At 38.2% G+C, this 24,426-nt stretch overlaps 1 protein-coding gene across 1 annotated transcript in view; it reads left to right on the top strand.

Annotated features, from left to right (window-relative positions):
* The first annotated feature begins 592 nt into the window (after positions 1-592).
* FGF12 (fibroblast growth factor 12) overlaps positions 593-24,426 on the top strand; it is a 620,602-nt gene continuing 596,768 nt past the window's right edge. The window contains exons 1-2 of the mRNA XM_027538353.1: positions 593-819; positions 973-1,115. Coding sequence (XP_027394154.1) covers positions 1,103-1,115 — 13 coding nt within the window. The 5' untranslated portion in view covers positions 593-819; positions 973-1,102. The remainder of the gene's footprint in view (positions 820-972; positions 1,116-24,426) is intronic.

Genomic DNA, 24,426 nt, shown 5'->3' on the forward strand with positions numbered 1-24,426 from the left:
TAAAGGGCCTCTCTACCTTTGGGGACTCTGCATCTTGGTAGACTGTTGGAAAGAAGCTAAAAAACACGCCAGGATGTCCTCAGTGGCTTTGTTCGGAGAATTTAGAAGCCCTGTAGCCTGTTCATGGACAGTTTTCAGTTGGAGGCCAAAGGGATATCAGGGAGGCAAGAAAATTCAGTCTGAGTAGCAAAGCAGCAGGAGAATATTAATCTTTGGTAGGTCCAGGGCTACTCCCACTCTATCCCGGAAGAAAAAACAAAACAGATATGGAAATACAAACAGACCCGTAAAGTCAGTGGGGGAAGTGGTTCGGAGGCATACACCTGGAAAGTTACTGCAGCAACTAGGAAGAGAACCCCAAATTGTGACCATCACATGGGATTCGCAAATACACTCCTCTTTTCTCCTGTCTGCTTCTGAATAAAACCATACCCAGCTTGGAGACCCCAGTTTCCTCTAAGGCTTCCGTAATCCCATTTGGAAAATCGTATTGGATTGATACACAATCCCAATCCAATCCATTTGCTAGTTTGCAAAGGAAAATCCGGTCCGGCGTTTATTTTTAGCAGCGCTTCCAGTGACCGAACGCCAGAGCTCTTCAGCGGGGATAACTAAGGACCGTATTGGGGAGAGAAGCAAAGAAGGGCGGGGGAGCGGGAGGCGGCGAAAAGGAGGGGAGGTGGGGGGGACGCCCTGCGCATGCGTGCCAGCGCCCATGCAAATCTGCTGTACATCCAGAGAGCAAAGTGGGATGATCTGTCACTACACCTGCAGCACCACGTTCCGAGGACAGCTCCTGCTTGCTGCTTCCAGACCCAGGTAAAAAGGCAAACAAACAAACTGAGCGGGCACCGTGCATGCATATGAATACCAGGTCGCAACCTATCCCCTGTAGAGGCAATCTGCTGCTGCTGCTAAGTGTCCTTTGGTGGCTGATTGCAGTTTCAAGGTTTAAGAAATCCCATCTTTCAGGAAGCCTGAGGGGAAGAAAGGAAGTACGGGCGAAATCATCAGATTGGCTTCCCGGGTTTGGGAATCTGAAGCGGGCCCGCATCTTCCGGCCAACTTCCATTGAACTTCCCAGCACTCGAAAGGGACCGAAATGGAGAGCAAAGGTATGTGGCTGTCCCCATCGGGGGACTTCCCGCGGCATGTGCGTGTGGCCAGGGCAGTCCTCAGCGAGGGGACTGCAGTGCTTGGGGAGCGAGCATCATACTAGGTCGACAGGAGGAGATGCTATGTCCGTTGCAGCACCAGGGAAGTGTGGCAGGAAGGCGACTTCTTTTTAACTCCCACAGCTTGGAAGACAGTGTTTAATACTCCATCAGTTGCGTAGTGAAGTGTGATGAGTTTTTTTTTCTTTTCTTTTTAGGTAGGGGGGTGGGAAGAGTCTTTAGATGGTGGGGGAGGCGAGATGTGTTGATAAAGCAATTTCTTTTCTGTAGAATGGATGGGTTCACATAAATATATTTCATTTACCTTAGGATTGCTGACAGGCACGTTTGTATCTGATATCCAATAATGCATTGCTATAGAAAAAAAAATGTTTGGATTTCTCCACCCCCACCCCACGAAGATGGTATTTCTGGGTGTGTATGACCACATCCCACTGCATTTTGAATATATATCAGCAGAGAAATTGGGTCTATTTGAAACTGTGCGTTAGAACTGACCTCTAAGGAGAACAGTGTATCGGAGTACTGCTTGGCTCCAGGCATGATGCATATACTAGTTCTGGATATGTATATATTAATATTTTCCTCATAAGCAAATCTGCATAATGTATACACACTAATTGGTACATGAACTGTAAAAATCAACTTCTGATAGCATATTTAACTCACATAAGCAAAATGACTATTAAAATTGTAGGATTGGATAGCCTTTGGGTTTAACTCCATCTATGCAGGTCTCTTCCTCTTCCTCCTCCTCCTCCTCCTCTTTAAAACGCCCACTAGCTTGCAAGAGTCTTGAGTGATGTGGTCAGATATCCAGTAGGAACACTGGATGTATTTAATCGTGGTGAAATCAGAAAAAATGATGTCAACTTTTATGAAACTATATTCATTACCCAGAACTCGAGAAGCTATATTTGAAACAAGGTTTTATTTTTAAACCAAGAATGTCAGTCATTGTGGTAATGTGCTCAGGATCAGGGAGTGGTGGTGGGTTACCTATTTCTGGGCTGATTAGTAAAACTCAAGTGTCAAGTGATAGCAGGTACATGTTCAAAAAAGTATTTAATTATAAGAGTTAAGTATTTCAACTTAGGTAAGCATTTCCAGTGTGAAAATAACTGAATCAACATAGATTCAGACAAGCTGACAAATTTTAATTGGGATAATTTATTCCTATGATTTGCTGATGGGCATTTCCATGACTAACAATGATGTACATATAGAAGAGACCCCATATCAATAAATATACATGAGGCATATATGTATTAACTTTACTGTAGAATCCATTTTAAAACTAGAAGTCAAAAATTCATAGATGTCTGTAATATTCCAGTTGATTAAGTATTTCTAGAACATGAAATTAACAACAGAGTATCATTTTACTAAGAAGCTTTTTTTTTTTTTTTTTAAGAGAACACCTGCTATTTGAATATTAAACTTGGTTATCTGGCAAACGTTCTTTGTAACATTTTGCTTTCAATTTATACATGAATTCCTGGCCCATGATAAAAAGAAAATGTATCTCTTAGCAATAATTTTTTATTTCCCCTCTTTGCCCATAAAATTTGCTACATGTCACACAAAGTTCTAGGTGGTTTATATCTCATACTGATAACAGTAGCATTCTAGTTATTCTGCCAGGCTTGGGATTTCAGAAAGGAAAATCTCAGAAGTGTATCTGAGAAGAATCATGCTAGAAGTTCTAAAAAATCTGTAGCAGTGATACAGGCGTGAATCACAGCACTGACTCCAAGGCAATGAATAATCTTGTCCCAAGCCAATATTGTGGTCATTTTGCAGAGGTACCAGAATTGCTTCAGGCAAAAGACATGGTGAAAGTCCTCATACACATTGGTTCATGGACTTTTGCAAAACTGAATTAGCCAGATAGTGATCATATAAAGAGTGGTGAATTACACGTTGACCTCACTTTCTGAGTTGACGCCAATGGCACAGCTAAAAATGGTAGCTAACTTGATATTTTATTATAGAAGAAAATGTGTATTAAGAGAAGTATATCCATATCCCATTTGAACTGTACCTTAAGTATTGATACTTTATGCTGCCATGTACAAATTTCTTCCCCTAATAGATTCAAGTTTAGTTTCAGGAAGACATTTTCAAATGTAAACATATATACTTATTTTTTTCTACTAGATACTCTTTCAATGCTCAAAGTACTATTACATGATTCAGTTGAGCGTTCAAGAGTTCTTCATCCTAGAAAAAAAGCTAATGGCCCACTCAGTTTTTAATCTTGTTGCCAGCATTTGACAACCTTCACCTTACCTCCAGCATTTCAAAACCATTCTTAGAGCACTCGTCCAGAGTCTTCAGCAAGTTAAGCATCAGTTATTTACAAATAAGATCAATTTTTTTGCTTCCTTACTTATTGTTTTGCATCACTTCTTGTTATCAGGACGAGGAGGAGAGGTGAATGAATCAGTTGATCCAGCAGTCAATTTCTGGTGTAATTTCAGTGATCCTTATATACCATGGTAATTAATGGTGCTTCAGAGATTTGGATTGGTGCACAATCTGAACAACTTTGACAGAATTTGTGCCTTGGGGTGGTTCACAGACTTTGATGTACATTAGAATCATCTAGTATGCTTTTTAGACCTCCTCATGCCTGGTCAATTACTTCATCAATTGCATCAGAATTTTAAGGTAGGAGACAGGCATAGATTTTTTTTTTAAAGATCTCAGATGCAACAGTGTTCAAGAATCACTCATTTAGACTTTTGATAATCAAAATGTGGCTTGATTTAGAATCTTGATCTTTACTGTAGGCTCACTGAATCAAAGAAAATTCACAGATTATTTGTACGCCCATAAAAGTTTGAGAAACATTGATTTACTGTGAGGAAAGAGGTTCTCTTCCTCTCTTCCCCACTTCCTCCCCGCCCCCCAATCTTCTGTATTTTTTCCCATCCTGCCTGTATCACATAGTTTCTTTGTCCAGCTAGGTTTGCAAGCTTGGGCTTATCAGAAACACCTGTGAAGGTTTTGAAGGCTAAAGATGCTTAGGCCACACCTTTAGACATTCTGGTTTAATTGATTCTATTGTAGAACCTGGGCATAGGTATTTTTTAAAAGCTCCTCAAGTGTTGCAAATTGATAGTCAAAGTTAAACATTGGTCTAAGACCTTGCTAGTCAAAATGTAGTCCATAGACAATCAGTATTAACATCACCTGAAAATTTGCTAGAAATGCAGAATCTTGGGCCCTACTCCAGACTTACTGAGCCAAATGTTCATTTCAACCAAATGTGCTTGTCATTTGTACGCATATTAAAGTTTAAGAAGCACTGGTTTAGACCTTAGGGGACTGATAGTATGTATGAATGACACCACTCTGGGCATCTGAGTATAGAAGATGGGATATCATCTTATTAATCAATATGGAAGCATCCGATATGTGATGATGTTGTAAGTTTTTGGTTGCTTTGGGAAAGAATGGAAATGAAATACCAAAGAAATTGCTTGCCTCATAGTATTATCAGAAAATGGATTCATTTAAAATACCTTCTCTGTTCTTCCTCTAGGCATTTAATTTCAACCCCTTAATTATCTTTAAATGCTTTTTCTATAGGTTCATTTTTGAACTCCTTAAAATGTCCGGGTGTTAACCCGTGGTAGTGTGACATTGGACTGCTTAAATCAAAGCACATCTGCGAGTGAATATAGCTTACCTCCATCCATTCTTTTAAGATCCATTTGCTGTGCCTCTTGTTCCACAAGACCTTCCCTGACCTCCCTTGCATCTAATTAATATTTACTGGTGTATTTTTAAGTGATCTAAGTCCCTGTTTGTCCCTCTTATACTGCATTTCTTACAATCAACATTATAATTTTTATGTTCTTTATTTAAATAAGCATTTATTGAGCATCTGCTATGTTCCCAAAGTGCTTAGTTCTGAGAATGTAAAAGAAAACTTAGATGTAGTCTCTGATCTTAAAGATCTCACTCTCAAATCTTCACTCATAGATTAACTTTTTTTGTGGGCATAATATGAAGTTCTAAGAGTCCTCCAGCTGCATAGGTGCCTGGATCAGATAAAACATTTTCATTTACATAGTAGGGATTCAGATTATATATGTTAAATTGCATAGCCTTCATTAGTTTATCATGCCATGTTCACACATTCAGGAGATTATAAATTGGGAGAGGTGAAAGAAGTGGGCTTCCTAGGTGATGCTAGTGGTAAAAGAACCTGCCTGCCAATGCAGGAGATGCAAGAGACACAGGTTCAACCCTTGGGTCAGGAAGATTCCCTGGAGGAGGGCAACCCCCTCCAGTATTCTTGTCTGGAGAATTCCATGGACAGAGGAGCCCGGCGAGCTATGGTTGCACAGACTCAGACATGACTGAAATGACTTAGTATGCATGCATGCCTAGAATAATCATTTCTCTGAAATCAGAATGGTTAACTCTGCAAGAGGAAAGGGAAATGTCTATGCAGTAACTCGTTTATCAGAACCAGAAAGTGATTTTTTAAAAAGCTGCTTTGTGGTTAAAAAGCAAACAACTAAAGCTCCAAGACCATTGTAGGATGAGTACGATATAACACAGTAAAAACAGAACAGGCACTGAGCATTGGAGATCCCTGTTCTTATCCCAGCTTTAATGGTATAATCTTGGACAAGTTACTTTTCCTGTCTGAGTCTTCAGTTCAGTTCAGTCGCTCAGTCATGTCCGACTCTTTGTGACCCCATGAATCGCAGCACGCCAGGCCTCCCTGTCCATCACCAACTCCCAGAGTTCACTCAGACTCACGTCCATCGACTCAGTGATGCCATCCAGCCATCTCATCCTCTGTCATCCCCTTCTCCTCTTGCCCCCAATCCCTCCCAGCATCAGAGTCTTTTCCAATGAGTCAACTCTTCGCATGAGGTGGCCAAAGTACTGGAGTTTCAGCTTCAGCATCAGTCCTTCCAATGAACACCCAGGACTGATCTCCTTTAGGATGGACTGGTTGGCTCTCCTTGCAGTCCAAGGGACTCTCAAGAGTCTTCTCCAACACCACAGTTTAAAAGCATCAATTGTTCGGTGCTCAGCTTTCTTCACAGTCCAACTCTCACATCCATACATGACTACTGGAAAAACCATAGCCTTGACTAGACAGACCTTTGTTGGCAAAGTAATGTCTCTGCTTTTGAATATGCTATCTAGGTTGGTCATAACTTCTCTCCCAAGGAGTAAGTGTCTTTTAATTTCATGGCTACAGTCACCATCTGCAGTGATTTTGGAGCCCCCAAAATAAAGTCTGACACCGTTTTCATTGTTTCCCCATCTATTTGCCATGAAGTTATGGGACCAGATGCCATGATCTTCGTTTTCTAAATGTTGAGCTTTAAGCCAACTTTTTCACTCTCCACTTTCACCTTCATCAAGAGGCTTTTTAGTTCCTCTTCACTTTCTGCCATAAAAGTGGTGTCATCTGCGTATCTGAGGTCATTGATATTTCTCCCGGCAATCTTGATTCCAGCTTGTGCTTCTTCCAGCCCAGGGTTTCTCATGATGTACTCGGCATGTAAGTTAAACAAGCAGGGTGACAATATACAGCCTTGACGTACTCCTTTTCCTATTTGGAGCCAGTCTGTTCCATGTCCAGTTCTAACTGTTGCTTCCTGACCTGCATATAGGCCTGCAAAGACTTAAAGATTCTTAAATATCAGAGGGAGTTCATTTCGTTTAATTCAAAATATTTAATGAGTTTCCACATTACTTGAGGCTTATTGTTAAATGCAGGGGATGGAGATAATGAATAGTGCATTGGGGTTGCCCTCCAGAAGCTTTTAGTCTGAGGATAAATGAACAGGTCAAGAGCTATTGATTTCTAGCATTGTATGTGTCTTCTTCCTTCATCTCTCAGAGTTCTAGTCAGTTACCCAGGTGGCTAGAATATAAAGTCATAATGATTAATGACCTCTACAGAGGCACTTAATATTCCACAGCAATAATGTCTGCCTTTTGTTCCACTTTTGGTTTCTTTTTTTTTTTTTTTCACTTTTGGTTTCTTTAAACAGAATTTTTGTGTGGGAGAACATTTGAACTCTTGCTGAATACTACTCTAAAAGCTGTTCCAACTAACTAGCTACCTGGCTAGTAACCTATTGTCTGAGTTGGGTGTTAATGATGAGGCTTGTTAACATTAGAAATAAACCTGGGGGTGACCCGTTTGTTATCTCCAGTCATTCCCTTATGCTTGTCCTTTTATCCCATTAAGCTTCTGACCCTATTAGGTGTGGTGTTTTGTGCCTACTGAATGACTAATAGTTATGTTACTTTGAATTTGTTAATATTGGGCTCTTGATTTGTCATATTAACAGCCGTAAATAACACTCATGAGACATTCTGTGTTTTTTCCAAAGGGCTTGTTAATATATGTCATCTCCTTTAAAAACTTGTGACTAGATATATTAACTTCATTTTGTAGATAACAAAACTGAGGTTCAAGACTAAGTAACTTGGGCAATGCATCTTTATTTTCCTGTAAAACAAGACTTATTGTGCCTACGCCAAGCCCCATACCATAATATCATAATTATGAAATTAAATTCAAACCAATAAAGCATTTAGTGTTTAGAATCAGAGTTTTCATTATCGTTAGCTGTGTTGTCTTTCATTATTATTAGCTGTGTTTTCTTTTCATTAGGATCTCATCCTAAAGGGGAAAAATTAATCCTTTGTCATTTTTGTAGTTTTAGCAGCAAGCATACTTGCAGCTACAAATTATCTTCATTGACTTTTGAAAAGGCTTTAATTTACCAATAAGTATTTCTTTTGTTATTATTCCATATTTTTTTTTTTTTGCAGTAACTCCTCAAAAACGTGAATTTATATTTGTTGCTCAGACATAGTTTCAAGTCAGTTATATAACATCTTGTGGGTTTGGGAATGGAAGTGCATTGGGTCAAATATCATACCTTGTGTTAGTCACTCGGTCGTGTCTGACTCTTTGTGACCCCCATGGACTGCAGCCCACCAGGTTTCTCTGTCCACGGAATTCTCCAGGCAAGAATACTGGAGTGGGTTGCCATTTCCTTCTCCAGGGGATCTTCCCAACCTAGGAACTGAACCCGGGTTTCCCACATTGCAGGCAGACTCTACCGACTGAGCCACCCGAAGTACCTATTATACCTTGACTGGATTTAAAACATTGATTGTGTAAAATCTGGCTGGTAACAGGATTTTCAGTCAGGGGTGCACATCTGAATCATAGGGCACCCTGTGGTACCTGGGGCTCAGATATTTAAGAAGCACCTCATGTGATTAGGATGTGCACTCTCAATTAGGAATCAATAGATAAGCTACAGGTGAGTCGGAGAAGGCAATGGCGACCCACTCCAGTACTCCTGCCTGGAAAATCCCATGGACGGAGGAGCCTGGTAGGCTGCAGTCCATGGGGTCGCTAAGAGTCGGACACGACTGAGCAACTTCATTTTCACTTTTTACTTTCATGCATTGGAGAAGGAAATGGCAACCCACTCTAGTGTTCTTGCCTGGAGAATCCCAGGGACGGGGGAGCCTGGTGGGCTGCTGTCTATGGGGTCACGCAGAGTTGGACACGACTGAAGCGACTCAGCAGCAGCAGCAGCAGCAACAGGTGAGTAATGTAAAATTGTAACATGTACGTGTGTCCTTGTCAGAAATACTACAGGACTCCTACAGCCAGGACCTTCCTTTTTATTATCACCCTGTGTAGTGTTAAGAGAACATATGTGTATAAGAGAGAAACCAATTCTTGTCCTACAGGCTTGGGTTAGAAAACAGACATGTAAATAGATGGCATGTGTCTGAAACCAAGAAGACACATCACTTCTCCCAGTGTCTTTGTCCTCATCAGCATCCTTGCATGCAGAACATGATGGATTTTGTTCTAGTATGGATGTCTACAGTTCTAATTTTAGTTTGCTATTCTCTCCAGTTACTTTTTGAAACAGTGTCCATCTCCCTGTCTTTGGGAACGTGGGACTCCCACCCAGGGAGGCCATGGTATTTTGCTGCTGTGATGCAACTGATGGTACATTGGCAGAAGTCCCAAGGGACACCTGTTGCCTCTCAACAGAGCTTTTCTTTTTTTACTTTTTAAAAAGCATATACTCTGCCTGGCTTTTTATCTGAAACAAATCCCACCACCAGTGATTCAGAGAGTACAGATAATTGAAAGTGAGCTTTAAACATTGTTGGACAAAAAGGAAGGGGAAATTGCTATTCTGTGGTCAGTCTTGTTTCCCTACTATTTGTGGACTGGCCATTAGCCTGACATGCAGTTGAAAGGGACTAGACTACAGGAAAAAATCTAGAAGCTTTCAGAGGCCATTGAGAAGATAACACATCAAGATTTCCTTAACGAGCAGGAAGCAGCAATACCAATCTGCTAATAGCATGTCTTTTAGTCCCCATTCATTCCTACAACTATCACCCATGTGAAACAATCGGGTTTTTCTCAATTCCTCAAACACTGATACCAAATATGTCCAGCAAACCTCATTGCAATAAAAATTAGAAATTCCTTTTTAACTTTTTGAAGGCAAAAAATGTAGATGATTCTGATTTTTTTTAATTTATTAATTTTAATTAGAGGCTAATTACTTTACAATATTGTATTGGTTTTGCCATACATCAACATGAATCCGCTACGGGTGTACACATGTTCCCAATCCTGAACCCCCCCCCCACCTCCCTCCAACATGTATAATATCATATAAGAAACGAATCGCCAGTCCAGGTTTGATGCAGGATACAGGATGCTTGGGGCTGGTGCACTGGGATGATTCTGATTTAAAAAAAAAAAATGTTGAGGTGTTTTTGTCCTTAGTCTCATTCACGTGCTAGATTGGGTTTAGATGCTCTACAAATTAGAGAATTTCACAGGGCTTATTACATGATCATTCTAATTGTTAAAAATCTGGAAAGTTTAAAATTAGGTTATTTAAGCAGTTTTTGTTTTTTACAGAGGCACTTCTTTCATTTCCAGATATTTTTAACATTTCGAGCACTACTTAAAATTGCATTTGATTTACTCTTTTTTTTCTTTTCTGGGATTTAAAAGAGAAATATTTGCTATGTGTCAGGAAAAAAGGTTGTCATGTAAAACATGCTGTATTTGCAAGCCTACAAATAGTTCAGAATAAGAGGACATGGACTTTGCATCAGCATAAAAAGAAAACCAATAATACAAGTATAGCAATATCCACAATGATACTGAGGTAAGGGAGACAACCAAGGCAATTTTCAAGCAAAATGATTGATTGATTGATTTAATAAGCAGTATTTATTGAGTGCCTACTATGTATTAGATTATCTAAGGGTAAGCTTTTTAAACTGGTGGGATTATGAAACTGTATGCTAGGGTGATTCGTTGAGGCATAGAAAATATGATGCATGTTCTGATAAAATAAAACTAATATTCGACCAGATGCTAGAAAACCTGGGTTCTAGTTTTAGTCTCTCTAATTCAATGGAGGAACTTTAGGAAAAATCTTTCTCCTCTCTGGACCTCAGTATCCTAAACCTTTTTCTTTTTTTAAAGAATGTATATAACTTTATTTGCCTATTTATTTCTACTTTCTTATTATGAAGAAACTGCTTTTTCAGCTTGTTTGTATTCTTCCTTTACTTGATCCCTTTTAGACTTGGTGTCTATAGAAAATAAAACAGGGTGATCATAATTACCACATTAATTCTTAAGGAGCTCCTGATAGGTTTGAACTAGTGTTTTCAGGCTGTGAGTTGTATGGATGAATTTGTTGGGCACACAGCTTGGTTGAGCAACTGAATTAGGAAGAGTAATTAATTTGGTCCCACGTACACACAAGTGAAGTGAAGTGAAAGTCACTCAGTCGTGTCTGACTCTTTGAGACCCCATGGACTATATAGTCCATGAAATTCTCCAGGCCAGAATACTGGAGTGGGTGCCTTTCACTTCTCAGGGGACCTTCCCAACCCAGGAATCAAGCCCAGGTCTCCTGCATCGCAGGTGGATTCTTTCCCACCTGAGCTACCAGGGAAGCCCATGTGCACACAAAGGTGAGAGAAAACGGATACTTGGCTGGAGTTTGTAGATTGCATGATAGTAACCACATACAGGCCCAAGTATGTCTGAACCAATGCATGGTTGCAGTAGAGATCTTGGGTTGAGTCTGGAACCTTGGACTTGAATTTGGCTTCCTGACCCAACTCCTTGTGTGAGTTTGAACTGGTCATTTCCTTTCTCTATCATTCTTTCTTCTTCTGTGAAACAAGGATGGATCAGAGGCAAGGTTCTTTATCTATGGGATTGTAAGAACCAGCATTTTTGAGTGATGTAGGGACAACAGTGATTATGTTTTATTTAAGGATTTATGGTTGTTTTCCTTGGTCTTTACTATGTCTTTAGTTAACTTAGTGGCATTTTTGCTCGTCAGATTGCACATTATGTTTTTGTAATTTTTTTTCACCTATCTCATGTGTCTTTACAAATAAGAGTAGTTTATTTATATATTAGTCTTATGTGAGGTTGATTTGGTGGATATAGTTTTCTCTGCTCTCCCAGCTGTAACCAGCACTTCTCCCATAAAAAAACAAAGACAAACACAATAATGCCAAGGAGTCCAAATGTTGAGTGTTTTACTAACATTATAGAAAGGATATTTGATTTTTTTTAGTTTTCAATCATTTGTGACATTAAAAAATAATTACACTCAGTCCTTCATTGTCTTCAAACAATTTACATTCATTTTCTCTCTTCTGATGTTTGATTGGCAACTGATCATTTTAGATAGAAGAAGACATCTTTTACTTCCAGATAAAAGTTATCCAAAGTCTGAGTTTCATAATTAGTAAGCTGAATTTCTTGGTTGTGCAGAGAATAAAATTTAGTGATGGAATGAAATATTTAACAGCCATTAATATGTTTATGAACATGAATTGTCAGAAATCCTTGTGATATGATGGTAATTATAAAAAATAGTGATACAGGTATATGCACCAATTACAATAATGTGAAATTTGTATGTCCATGGACATAGATGGTAATATATAAAAAATGGTAACATTTGGGTAATGATGATTGGATTGTAAGGACTTTTTCCTTTTTCAAATCTTTCATCAGTATTTTTTTTTCAATAAAGCATAAAATAGTCTTCCCAGGTGGCTCAGTGGTAAAGAACTCCACCTGCCAATGCAGCAGGCACTAGAGATGCAGGTTCAATCCCTGGGTTGGGAAGATCCCTTGGAGAAGGAAATGGCAATCCACTCCAGTATTCTTGTGGGAAATTCCATGGACAGAGGAGCCTGGGGAGCTACAGACAATGGGGTTGCTAAGGGTCAGACATGACTTAGTGACTAAAAAACGACACACTAGATTTTGGGCTCAGTTATAAACTTTTTAAGCAGGTCTACCTAAGACTGAACTAAGCAAAAATCTTTATGCTTGATGGTTCATGTTTTATTCATGTGAGACATTGAAAGGACATTTGAGGAGATAACAGTCTTTTTAAATTGTGCTTATGTATCTTTTACTATGTATTGGGTACTGTGCTTTACATGTAATGACTCATTTAATCCTCATAACAATCCAATGAGGCAGGGGCTATTATTATCCCTATTTTAGGGAGTAAAAACCCCAGCATAGAGACATTGAGAAACTTGACTAAGTCACATAGCTAGTGCAGAGCAGACAGGCTTCAGAGTCTGTGAGCTTAACCACAATTCAAAATCTAAGATATATTTTGCTCTGGTAAGTCAACTAGCCTTCCTTTGTTCATGAAAACTAGTCCAGCTGTGTACATGCAATATCATGTGTGCAGCTTATAGCCTTCTGGAGGGTGATCTCTGAAGGCTCAGGCTCACCCAAGCCCCGGGCCAATGAGCGCAAACTTGGGGAAGCGTGAGGAGTTCTACCTGCTGTTAGGTGGCTGTGAGAGAGCACCAGTGCTCACATGCCAGAGTAAGTAAGCAGGGGGTGCCTTCCTTCTCTCCCCTTACCTGGAACAGCTGTCCTGCTCATCTGGGAAGCTCAGTGGTATGGTAGAAAGATGACAGGACTTAAAATCAGCCACACAACTAACAACTTGTTAGTCCCTATGACTTGGGCGAGATACATCTGTGTCTTTGCTTCCTTATTGTACAATTCATCTTTCAAGAGGAATGAGGCAAATAATATACATTAGGGTGTATTAATGTATTACATTAAAGTATATACATTAATATTAGTGTGTGGTGGTGGTTTAGTCACTAAGGTGTGTCTGACTCTGTGACCCCATGGACTGTAGCCCACCAGGCTTCTCTGTCCATGGGATTCTCCAGGCAAGAATACTGGAGTGGGTTGCCATTTCCTTCTCCAGGAGATCTTCCTGACCCAAAGCAGACTCTTTACCACAGAGTCACCAGGGAAGGCCCATATATTAATGTGTAGTAATATATAGTAAATACATTTTATGTTTACATAACAAACCAAGCATAACATCAGTACTTAGTATTAACATCCGTTGCTGTTGTGATTATTTTCTGACTCTTAGGCTTTCTACTTCCTCTTTTCCTGTTTGGAGCTGTATTCTTGTCTTAAACTCCTCACTGTCATGTTAGCCCTTTGCCTAGAACCAAGTGCTACTTTCAGTATCCTTCACTCTACCACATGTGAACATTCCCGATGCAGGACAAGATTCCCGTCTGATGCTGGCCGCTGCCACTTATTCTCACAAACAGATTCTTCCCTTCCCCATTATTGTCCATCCTCCCTACTTTGACACAGGTTGTGATTGGCCTAGAGTCCATTTCTTTCATATTTTCTTTAGACTGCTGACCCTTGCTTCCTCATTAGTATTCCCTTCATTCTGCCTAGTTCTAATTCCCTCAGGGATTCTCCTCTGGTTGGAACCAGCAGAATGCCACACAGATGTGGTATACGGTTTAAAAGGATAGTTTTTAAGACCTACTGGTTTAAGTCATGCTATAAAAATTAAAGGGTAATGGCAGAAATGAAAGCGATTCCCTGATCTTTTTGATCAAAATTTTACTTGCCAGTTATCCAGCCTAAAATGAAGTTGAGTTTCCTCAGAAGAGGAAGGATGTGATAGGAATTTTGACCTTGTTGGGTAGGTCCAGGGAACACTCCATTGTTCAGGGCAGAATAGCAAGAACAGCTTTCTTCCCAGTTGCATTCAGTCAGGGGTTTTCAAGCTTAAGTATGGATCATAATAACTTGTAGACTTGTTATAACACAACAGATTTCTGGATCTCCTATAGTTTCTGATTCAGTGGGCCTTGGATGGTCCTGAGACTTACATTCTCAAACAGGTTCCCAGGAAATGCTGATGTTGCTAATTAAGGGATCACACTTTGAGAACCCCTGGTGTAGACAATGTAGTCTAAGATTCTCTTTTACTTATATCTAGAAATAAATGTACGTTTTGCTGGTCATTGAGGAATACCAGAACAAGGAATCATGGGGTAGCATTCTCATGAAAGAACTCCATAGCTTAGAAGAATAAATAAGATCGTATCACCCCAGTGTTACCCATGACCACATTCCAGTTAGTTAATTAACACAAATATGTTATTAATAGTGTATACAAATAATGCATGTTTGGATTTATCTTGCCAGACACACTGCTTGTCATCAAGATTAGAAATGAGACAAAAAAAAAAACAACACAGTTTCTGACCTCACAAAGATCTCACTAAGACTAAGTTTTGAAGATAGACACCAACAGAAGCCTAGGAAGAGCTGACAGCTGGTAATGCATGTGAAAATTTAGATTAAATTTTAAATTTACTTTTAATATCATATCTTCTGTGCGTTTTACTCTGGCTAGGTGTTATAGACCAGGAACCAATGAATAATACAAGATTTATCCCTTCTGCCATTATACCAGCTACAGAAATATAATCCATGGGAATACAGAGAAAGGAATTGGCGTTTGAGCTTGGTCATGCAGAAGGGATGGAACTGAAACACTGGAACAGTATTCCAAGCTGATGGAATAGCATAAAGAAAGGAACAGCATTGTTAACATACAGGTAATAACTAGGAAGGATTACATGTTTAGATAATTCATTCATCTAACAAATATTTAATAAGCTGGGCACTGTTCTAGGTACTGAATATAGTAGTGAGAAGACAAAGTCCCTGCCCTCATGAAGCGGGTAGGGTTGGGAACAGGATACCATGAATGAAGAATATTGATAATAGAATGAAGAGTTAGAAGAAAATTATGGCAGCATATTACAAATTATATAATGTAGATAATGATAACTTACATTTCAAAATTATTAACTAGTATCAATTATCTTTCAAAAAGTAGGTTCCAGGGCTTTTGGAGTACAATCCCATTTGCAAAGCTTCAGTTATTCCCTAACTTTTCAGGAAAACATCCATTGAGCAAAGCAAGGTATACCTGTAAGCACACTGCCATGGCCAGAAGAAATGCTGTGATCCACTACTTCACTCTGTGACCTTTGCCAGCCTTTACTGCTGACACACTTTTCTTATTTAATGAAAGAGTGAATTTCATTTCTATTCAGTTTTTGGCTCTCAATTCCCTGAAATGTTTGCATTGAAACTTATAGATTGGGATTGTAGCAGGAAGGTCCAAAAATACTTTTGAAATGTGTCAGGCTCAAAAATTGCTCTCCAGTGATCTATAAATTATCAACTCTCAGAATTACAAATGATAAGACAAACTCTATAGAGGTACTAATATCCCTGCACTTTGCAACTATGCTATGTGAAGTTCTTCAAATTCTCCTTAAATCTATGAAGACTCATATACTTCAGCATAAGAAATATGCTTGTTTTCAACTTTACCATCCCTCTTTCAGTGGTATATTTTGATATTTTGGCTATTTCTCTTTAGAGAAGATAGAGGAATTAGAGCAGTTTTTGAGCCCAATTCTGGTTTTGATTTTTGTCTATTTCCTTGTGGAAGATATTGGGCAAGGTTCATAGTCATCCTAACTCTAGATTTTTTTTTTACATGATGGAGATAATAACAGTATTTATTCATAGAGTTGTTCTGAGGATTAAATAAGATAATATATGAAAGTGTTTACCACACTGCCTGACATATAGTAGCACTCAACAAAATGTATCTATCTTTAAATATCTCAAAACTGCCTCATTATAATCTCAGGTACAAACTCTTTAGCCATAGCTTTTGCTGAGTCTGATGGATTCAGGTTTACTTAAAGGTTTAAATGAATTCCAAGCATAATACTTTCAGTCTGAGCCTTTAGTGATAACTCAATATAGAACTATAAAATATGGTAGCCCCACAAAGATACTGCTTTTGGATCAAAGTCTTAAAACTGTTTCAGGAAGACACTTCCTGCCAAACTGAGCATAATCAGTTTGAACATAATCATAATCAGTGGTTGAAATCTAGAATACTGCCTTGTATAGAGAAGTCTCAGCCTGGCCGATGAAAGATTTATGACCAAGATTTTGAAAATGAAGGTCAGCAGATGATTTTCCTCTCATAGCCATAAGGAATGGTTAGACAGATGGCAAGGACAGCCTTGTCTTTTCTCTGAGCAACCTCTTTTGATCTCTACTGACCATCAAATCATGCATGTGTTAGTAAAGATGCAAGGGTGTAGGGGAACACGATGCCACTTCTTGTGCTACTCATTCCTTTAGAAATGCTTCTGCAGTAAGAGAGGTGCACCAAAGCTCCCTCATGAATAAAATTTGAGGTGATTTCTTCCTTTTCTTTTTACACTTGCCATTTTTGTCCTGGTAATAGGAAGTGTATTATCAAAGATGGCAAATTCTGATCCCCTCCCACAACATTTTTTCCCCTCTCCAGAGATAATCACTCTCAATTCTTTTTGCTATTTACCTCTGTATTCTAAATAACAGTCTTTTCTTACTGCCTTTCAATTTCTCAGCTCTAGTTTTGATGTTTCATTGTAGAAATGAACTTTCCCTTTCTCTCTCATCATCACATTCTCACCGCAACAGGCATTACTTCTATCCTGCCATCTTCCTAGGGCTGTCATTATTATTTTGGTTAGATCAGTATTTAGTAGTTACGTTGTTCTGACTGTGTAAATACTTTCCATGACTAAGTCAAGTGAAACTATGATTACTCTTCCTTTCTCTGAAGATTTTTCCCCCTCTGTGGTTGATAGTGGTCTTGTTTTTTGTTTGTTCAGCTTTCTATGTTCTCTTCATTATCAAATCTCTACTGGTGTTCTGAATCTCATCTCCAGGCATTCAGAGGCAGAGGTATTTATCAAGTTCCCCTTTTAGGGGGTAAGTTCATCTTGGAATAATCTCTCAGAACCTTCTGGCTTGGTTCTGTATGTCTGCTTTTCCTTTTATGCCCCATATACTGGTTCCATCCAGGGAATCTTCCTTTCAATCACTGCTGGTCTCTGCTTGTATCTCTTACTTTCTTGTATCCTCTGCATTCTTTTGTCTTAGTTAACTTATTTTGGTGGAATCAATTTTCCAGCAATTTCCTGGCAAAAAAAGATACCTAGTATTTAAATTATCTGGGTTTTTGCATGTCTGAAAACTCATTTGTTCTTTCCTCATATCTGGACAATAATTTGGCTAGGCATAGAATTTAGGTTGAAAATAATTTTCCTTCAGAATTTAAATGGCACCATTCTAATGTCATCTCCCTTCAAGTTTTGTTCTGGTCTTGTGATGTTCTGATTCCTTATTTTTTGCACATGCCTTACTCTTTCCAAGAGTTCTAAAAATTTCCTGAGATTTGCTTTCTTGTGGTCTCATTTTCTCCTATTTTACTAGGTACTTAGTGGCTTTCATGAGGAAACTTGTACTCCAGAAAAGTTTTCTAAAATGTTTCCCTTGATGAATTCTTTGTTTTGTTGTTGTTGCTGTTTGGTTCTGACTTTTTGGAATTCTTGTTACTTATTGATATCCTGTATTTTAATGTTTTTATTTTAATGCGTTTTCATTCCTGTTTTCATCTCTTCTGCATTTCCCCATTTTCTAGGTGATAGGTACTAGTTTGTCTTCTAATCTTCTTGTTTTTAAGTCTGATATCAGACTTGTAGTTTCTAAGGTTCTTGTTTTCCTTTGAATATTTGATTTTATATTATGCTGCCTCGTTTCACAGGGACAATATTTCTAATACCTTGTTAGAATATTAATAATATAATTAATATTATATTGATATTAATAAGTTTTCTATCTTCTTCCATAGCCTTTACTTCCAGTTGGCTTTTAAAAAATTATTATTGTTTTGATTTTGGTATTTCATGTTAGAGATTTTGTATAGATGTTTTTATGTTCATTGTTCATATTTATGAGCATGCTAGAAAGGTGACTGGAAGTTCTGTTCATGTGGGTGGGGCTTATTGATAATGATCTTAGTTATATGGTCATCTTTGTGGACTTTTCACTCTGGAACTCCTGATGTCAGTATCTTTAGGTCTTGTTTCTTATTATTTATAAATTCCTCAAAGAAGACTTTCTCCTGCCTGGATGGAAAGGACATGGCTGCCAGGCTTCCTTGGGTCTCAGCAATCAGCATGTAAATGTTCACTTAATCTCTCAGTTTTCAATGTGGTACCCACTCTGCCCACTGTACAGAAAGCCTCTCTTCTATCCTCTACAAAGAACAAATCTTGAGTCTTCTACTGCGATTGGGGACAGCAGTTGTCTAGATGGTCAAAGTTTAAGAGAGGGTTTGAGGTTGTAATATCTTCTTAAAAACAAACTGTCCACCAATTCTGTGTATTTTATCCTTTTTCTAGATAAGATTGGTGCTACCCACTGCCTAAACTTTTGAAGATTCTGCATTTCAAGTTAAGTCATTTATTATTTTCCACACCGCGGACTTAGAATTCAGTTTTCTCAGGTCTGCTAAATCCTTTATAGCTTCACCAGATGGTTTCTCATTTCTCAAATTTGATGGTTGACATACACCCCTTTATTGTACTTCTAGTTGGTAAAGAATCCACCTGCAATGAAAGAGACCCTGGTTCAATTCCTGGGTCAGGAAGATCCACTGGAGAAGGGATAGGCTAACAACTCCAGTATTCTTGGGCTTCTCTTGTGGCTCAGCTGGTAAAGCATCCACCTGCAATGTGGGAGACCTGGGTTTGATCCCTAGGTTGGAAAGATCCCCTGGAGAAGGAAAAGGCTACCCACTCTAGTATTCTGGCCTGGAGAATCCCATGGACTGTATAGTCCATGGGGTCACAAAGAGTGGGACACAACGGAGTTACTTTCACTTTCAGTGGTGTTTTAAGTAGAATGAAAGTAAAAGCCTATGTTCTACTTTATTATCTTTACTTAGAAGTCTTTACTTTCAAAAGATACTAAATAATCTTATGGAAAGATAATCTCAACTCAGAAGCCCTGGAGATAGCTTTTCGTGGGATTCTCAGCAGTGGCCTCACTGATTTCCTCTGTTTATCCAGCATAGTTAGGATTTCAGACATCAGGGTCATTAAAGTGGTCTTCCCTTGAGAAAACACTGTGTAAATACCTTAAGAGTTACAAAGTTAAGAGAACTACCAAGATCATTCCAGACATTTTTTTTTTACATTGCTCTGACAGATTAATTTATTCATTATTCCACTACCTAGGCATTCACTGGGCACTTAACCTGAGTCATGCATTGTTGGCATTGGCAAAACATTGAGTAAGACACAGTTCTGACCTTATGAACCTTCAACACTAGCATGGAAGACTGACAGTACTGCTTAAAATGCAATATGGTGAATGCCATAACGGAGATATTAACAAGTGCTAGAGGTTCTGCGGGTTGGGAGATTAAGTCTACCTTTAGATTCTTGCCGGGAAATGCATCTCTGCTCTCTCAGTGCAATAACATCCCAGAAAAAAATGGTCTTTCCAATTCATAACCAGGAAAGTTACTAACTTCCCAGCACTATGATAGCATCTTTATGGTCAGAAGAGATTTTAGATTTTAGACCTTCTTCATTTCAGCTGGAAAAACCAAGACCCAGGGAAAAAATAAATCGATCCTTGTACAGTAAGGGATGAAAAGCAGTTTATTGAATTCTATACTGTTTTCTATCTACTAAAGCATATTAAGCCCCCACCTTAAAGCCCAGTTATCCAGAAATATGATTACAGATTTTAATCAATGGCTCTGAGTCTCAGAGATCTGGAAGTACCCGTTTTGAAAAGCCCTGAGTATTTCTTTAAAAACAGTAATTCAAATGAATGATCTATTCTATGCTTTAAATATGGGAACAGAACTCCAAACTCTCATGTAATATCAGGAAAAGAGAATAATTTGAAGTTTTCATGATTTATTTTGAAAGCAGTGCCAGTTCTTAAACTGGAACAATAGGTCTCTTTTTATTTGCACAGGTTAATATTGACTGAATTTAAATTCATTCATCAAATTCAGGAGACAGCTTCCTAGATCCAGCTTTGATTCTACTATTTTACAAAATATTTTTCATATTTTCCCATGTTTGCATTGTCTTGAAAGCACACAACAGATGTACAAACAAAGAATTTAAACATTTTGGGAGAGGCAGGGAATGTCGTCTTCAATGAACATTTAAGAATATAATGTGTTCTGTTAAATTCTGTTAATTAACTATTAGCAAATGGTATATTATGGGGAAGCTAGGAACTATTAAAAAAAACATATTGTTCAATAGTTATTTATCAGTAATGTAACAGTAGTAATAATTATATTAGTCATTAAAAGCAAAACAAAACGACTTGAAAGAGATCTTATATATCTTCCCCAAGTACATTAACTTTTTACATACACAAATAATTAGATTGTAATTTTCTTAAGAAAAATTGTCTTGGTTCTCTGCTGAGAAGAGTCTTTCCCTCCTCTGGCCCTCTGACTCCTGGTAGTGTTTCTTTCTTCACTGCAGTATATATAGTTCCTTTGTTGCCCGTCAGGCTTGTCTTCTAGGGTATGAACATCATGAAGGCAAAGATTATGTTCTCTTTGTCATCCCAGGGACTTGGCCATATTAAGGTCATTTCTGTTAAGAATAGAAAGTTCATTAAGTGAATAAAATATAAGTTGCTTGATTTTATAATAATATTTTCTTGTTTGGTTTTCATAGCACTTTCCATTATATCCTTGGCTATAAAGTAGCTAAAGACTTGGGGTTGACACTCATGTAGTACACAGCCTCCACTTCCCTTCCCTTCCTGTTTGAACAGCACTCAGATCTCACCCCAGCTCAAATGTAGCTCTCTAAATGATGGAGCATATTCACTGTGGACTTAACTTCTTGTTGTCCATGGAAGAGAACTACTGATCTTCCTCCCTATGAAATCTGGTTAGGTGTAAAAACTTCCTCCTCCTCCTTGTTGGAAGCAATTTCTCTCCTGTTTTTGAAAATGAGCAACAAAGCAGCCTCTTTTCTGTTGTTCTCATCCTGTCCCATGGGGAACGGCATGTGCTTCATCATCAGCTGTACTTGTGCCTTGTCCCCAGTCTGCTGGTTTTCTCTTCCCTCCTATGAGAGCCTGGATGTGCCGCTCCTGTCTGCTCCTGGGAAGACTGCTCTGCATGCCTCACACTCTGATTCTTGTCTTTACTACAACCTGACCCCAGTGACTCTGAGGGACAGACTGTGCTGCTCAGGAGCTTCGGAGAGTGCCAGTACAACAGGGGTGGCATTTCCAGAGTCATGCCTATCATATCTTTTATTTTTCAAGAGACCCTGGGGTTTCTACATTTTGGGGTTGGTGGTAGAGGTGTTTTAGTTTCCTTTTAATTTCCTCCGCTCAAAAATAGAGGTTGAATAAAAAGGAAAAAGTAGTAACATTTGCAGAGATGTGGATTGACCTAGAGACTGTCATACAGAATGAAGTAAGTCAGAAAGAGAAAAACAAATGTTGTGTATTAATGCTTATACATGGAATCTAGAAAAGTGGTACAGATGAACTTATTTACAAGGCAGAAATAGAGACCAGATGCAGAGGACAAACACGTGAACATCAAGGGAGGAAATGAATTGGGAGATTGGGATTGACATATATACACTACTATGTATAAAATAGGTATCTAATGAGGACTTACCGTATGGCACAGGGAACTCTATTCAGTGCTCTGTGGTGACCTAAATGGGAAAGAAATCTAAAAAAGCGGGGATATATGTATACATATGACTGATTCATCTTGCTGTGCAGCAGAAACTAACACAACATTATAAAGCAACTATACTCCAATAAAAGTTAATTTAAAAAATAGTTTTTAAAAGTGAGGGCTGAAATAAGTACATAATGAAGACCTTTCTTGTCACTGATGTCTTAATCACTCTGCTGGTTGTGCATTTCAGGGCTGTCCTGTTCTTGTTCTCAATTTATCTATTACTTTTGCATAGTCTATTCATCTGGTTAGTGTTAAAGTTCTTTCAAAATTAGCCTTTCTATTTATGAACCTTTCACAAAGTTACTGGGGCAGTCCCCTTAGAATTTTGGATAATTTGGATAAAATTAATAGGATACAAATTAGGGCTATGGTAGAATAATTTTTTCTTTGTATTTCTGAAACAGAGGTTGCTGTGGATTTATGTACATGGACTTAAATTTCTCATAAGAAAGTCTGGGCTCAAATTTGGCTCATGACCTTGGGTGTATCAGTTTACCTGTCTAGGCCTGAGTTGATTATAAATGGAGGTCAGTTGTCTATTCTCTGGAGTTTTGAGAAGGAATCAAACAGATAAAGTGTATGCAAAGAGCTTTGTAAACTATATGGTACTGTTTAAAAGCAAATTGTTATTAATAGATGTCTGACTATTCCCAATTGTTTCTGCTTGGTCAGTTAGTTCTGGATGAACAAATCGGAGAGGACAGGAAGGAAGGAAACAACACTGGGCTAGGAGTCGGGTGATCTGGAGTCTGTCCTGGTGCTGCTCAGGACTCACTGACTTGACGTGACCTTGGCAAAGTCACTCTACCTCCTGCATTTCTGTTGCGTCAATGGTAATATGAGGTGGGTTAAAGAAATGATGATATAGAGACTGTCATCCACCCAAAAAAAAAAAAAAAAAAACTATGGTTCTTTTTATTTTGAGTATAGCTGATAAGAGATTATTATTTATTTAAGAGTGTCATTATGTTTAGCTTACTGAAATGGAAATTTTACCAATTATGAACCATATATATATATGTGTGTGTGTGTGTGTGTGTGTGTGTGTATATACACACACATTTGATTTTGTGTTTTTTTTTTTCGTGATGGAAATTTATGTTCTTCATATGAACGTTATAGGGAAAATTGCAGCATCCTCTTAAGGACAATCACTCCTAATATTGCTTCCAAATTCTTTCACGTCCATGTAGCTTTGATTTCTTATAACATGCATTTTTTTTCATTAACACTACTCCAATCATACTTTATATATTTGATTGAAATTTGTTTTTAGTTTTATGTAGTTTTAAAAGGTTACTTTCCTTTTACAGTTATTACAAAATATTGGCTATACTCCCTGTGTTGTACAGGACATCCTAGATAATCCTGAGCTGCACAGTATACCCAGTAGTTTGTGCTCACTCCCTCATCCCTTATATTGCCCCTTTCCCAAATAATATATCTTGAATGCATGATTTTAAGCAATTATTTTAAGGAACGCTCCAAGGCTTAATTCTTCAAGCACTGAAACTGACCTAAGGGAATCTCCTATCTTCTGAATTTTTCAGTTTTCCTTAGGAGGAATGTATATATTTAAAGAGGAGGCGAAGTACTAAAAACAGATGAGATTCTGTATGAGAAATTTTGTCAATGACACCTAAAGCACATTTTGTTATATATTCTCTAGTAATTTTAATTCTTTCTTTCTTCAAAAAATTATTGAGTAATTGTTACAAATCTTACACTATGCTAAGCCATGTAGATGCTCAAATTAGTTAGCTAATCCCTAATCAAAGGGATAGTTGGTATAGTGTAGAAAAGAGCATGGATGAAAATTTATAAGAGAGGTGAAACAAATTTCCAACAGTACAGGATGAGGAGAGATTAATTTTGCTGAGGAGGAGGGAAGTTAAAAAATATAGCATCTTTAAAGTGCTTTATAGATTATAAATGTTTTCCCATTTACTAACCTGTTTAAATACAGCACAGACTCTTGACAGGTTAAGAACAAAATATCGTCTTTGGGAAATCAGTATGAAATCCTTGAAACTCCTAAAGCCCAAGCAATGTAGAGAAAATACCAATAAGATATGTTGTTTGTTTGTTTGTTTGTTTTAAGGTAGTACCCTAGTGCTCAAATTTCTCACAATTTTGCCCTAAGTGACATGGACTAATTTTTATATTTGAGCATG

This window comes from Bos indicus x Bos taurus, chromosome 1, assembly GCF_003369695.1.
Source record: "Bos indicus x Bos taurus breed Angus x Brahman F1 hybrid chromosome 1, Bos_hybrid_MaternalHap_v2.0, whole genome shotgun sequence".
Taxonomy (NCBI): Eukaryota; Metazoa; Chordata; class Mammalia; order Artiodactyla; family Bovidae; genus Bos; species Bos indicus x Bos taurus.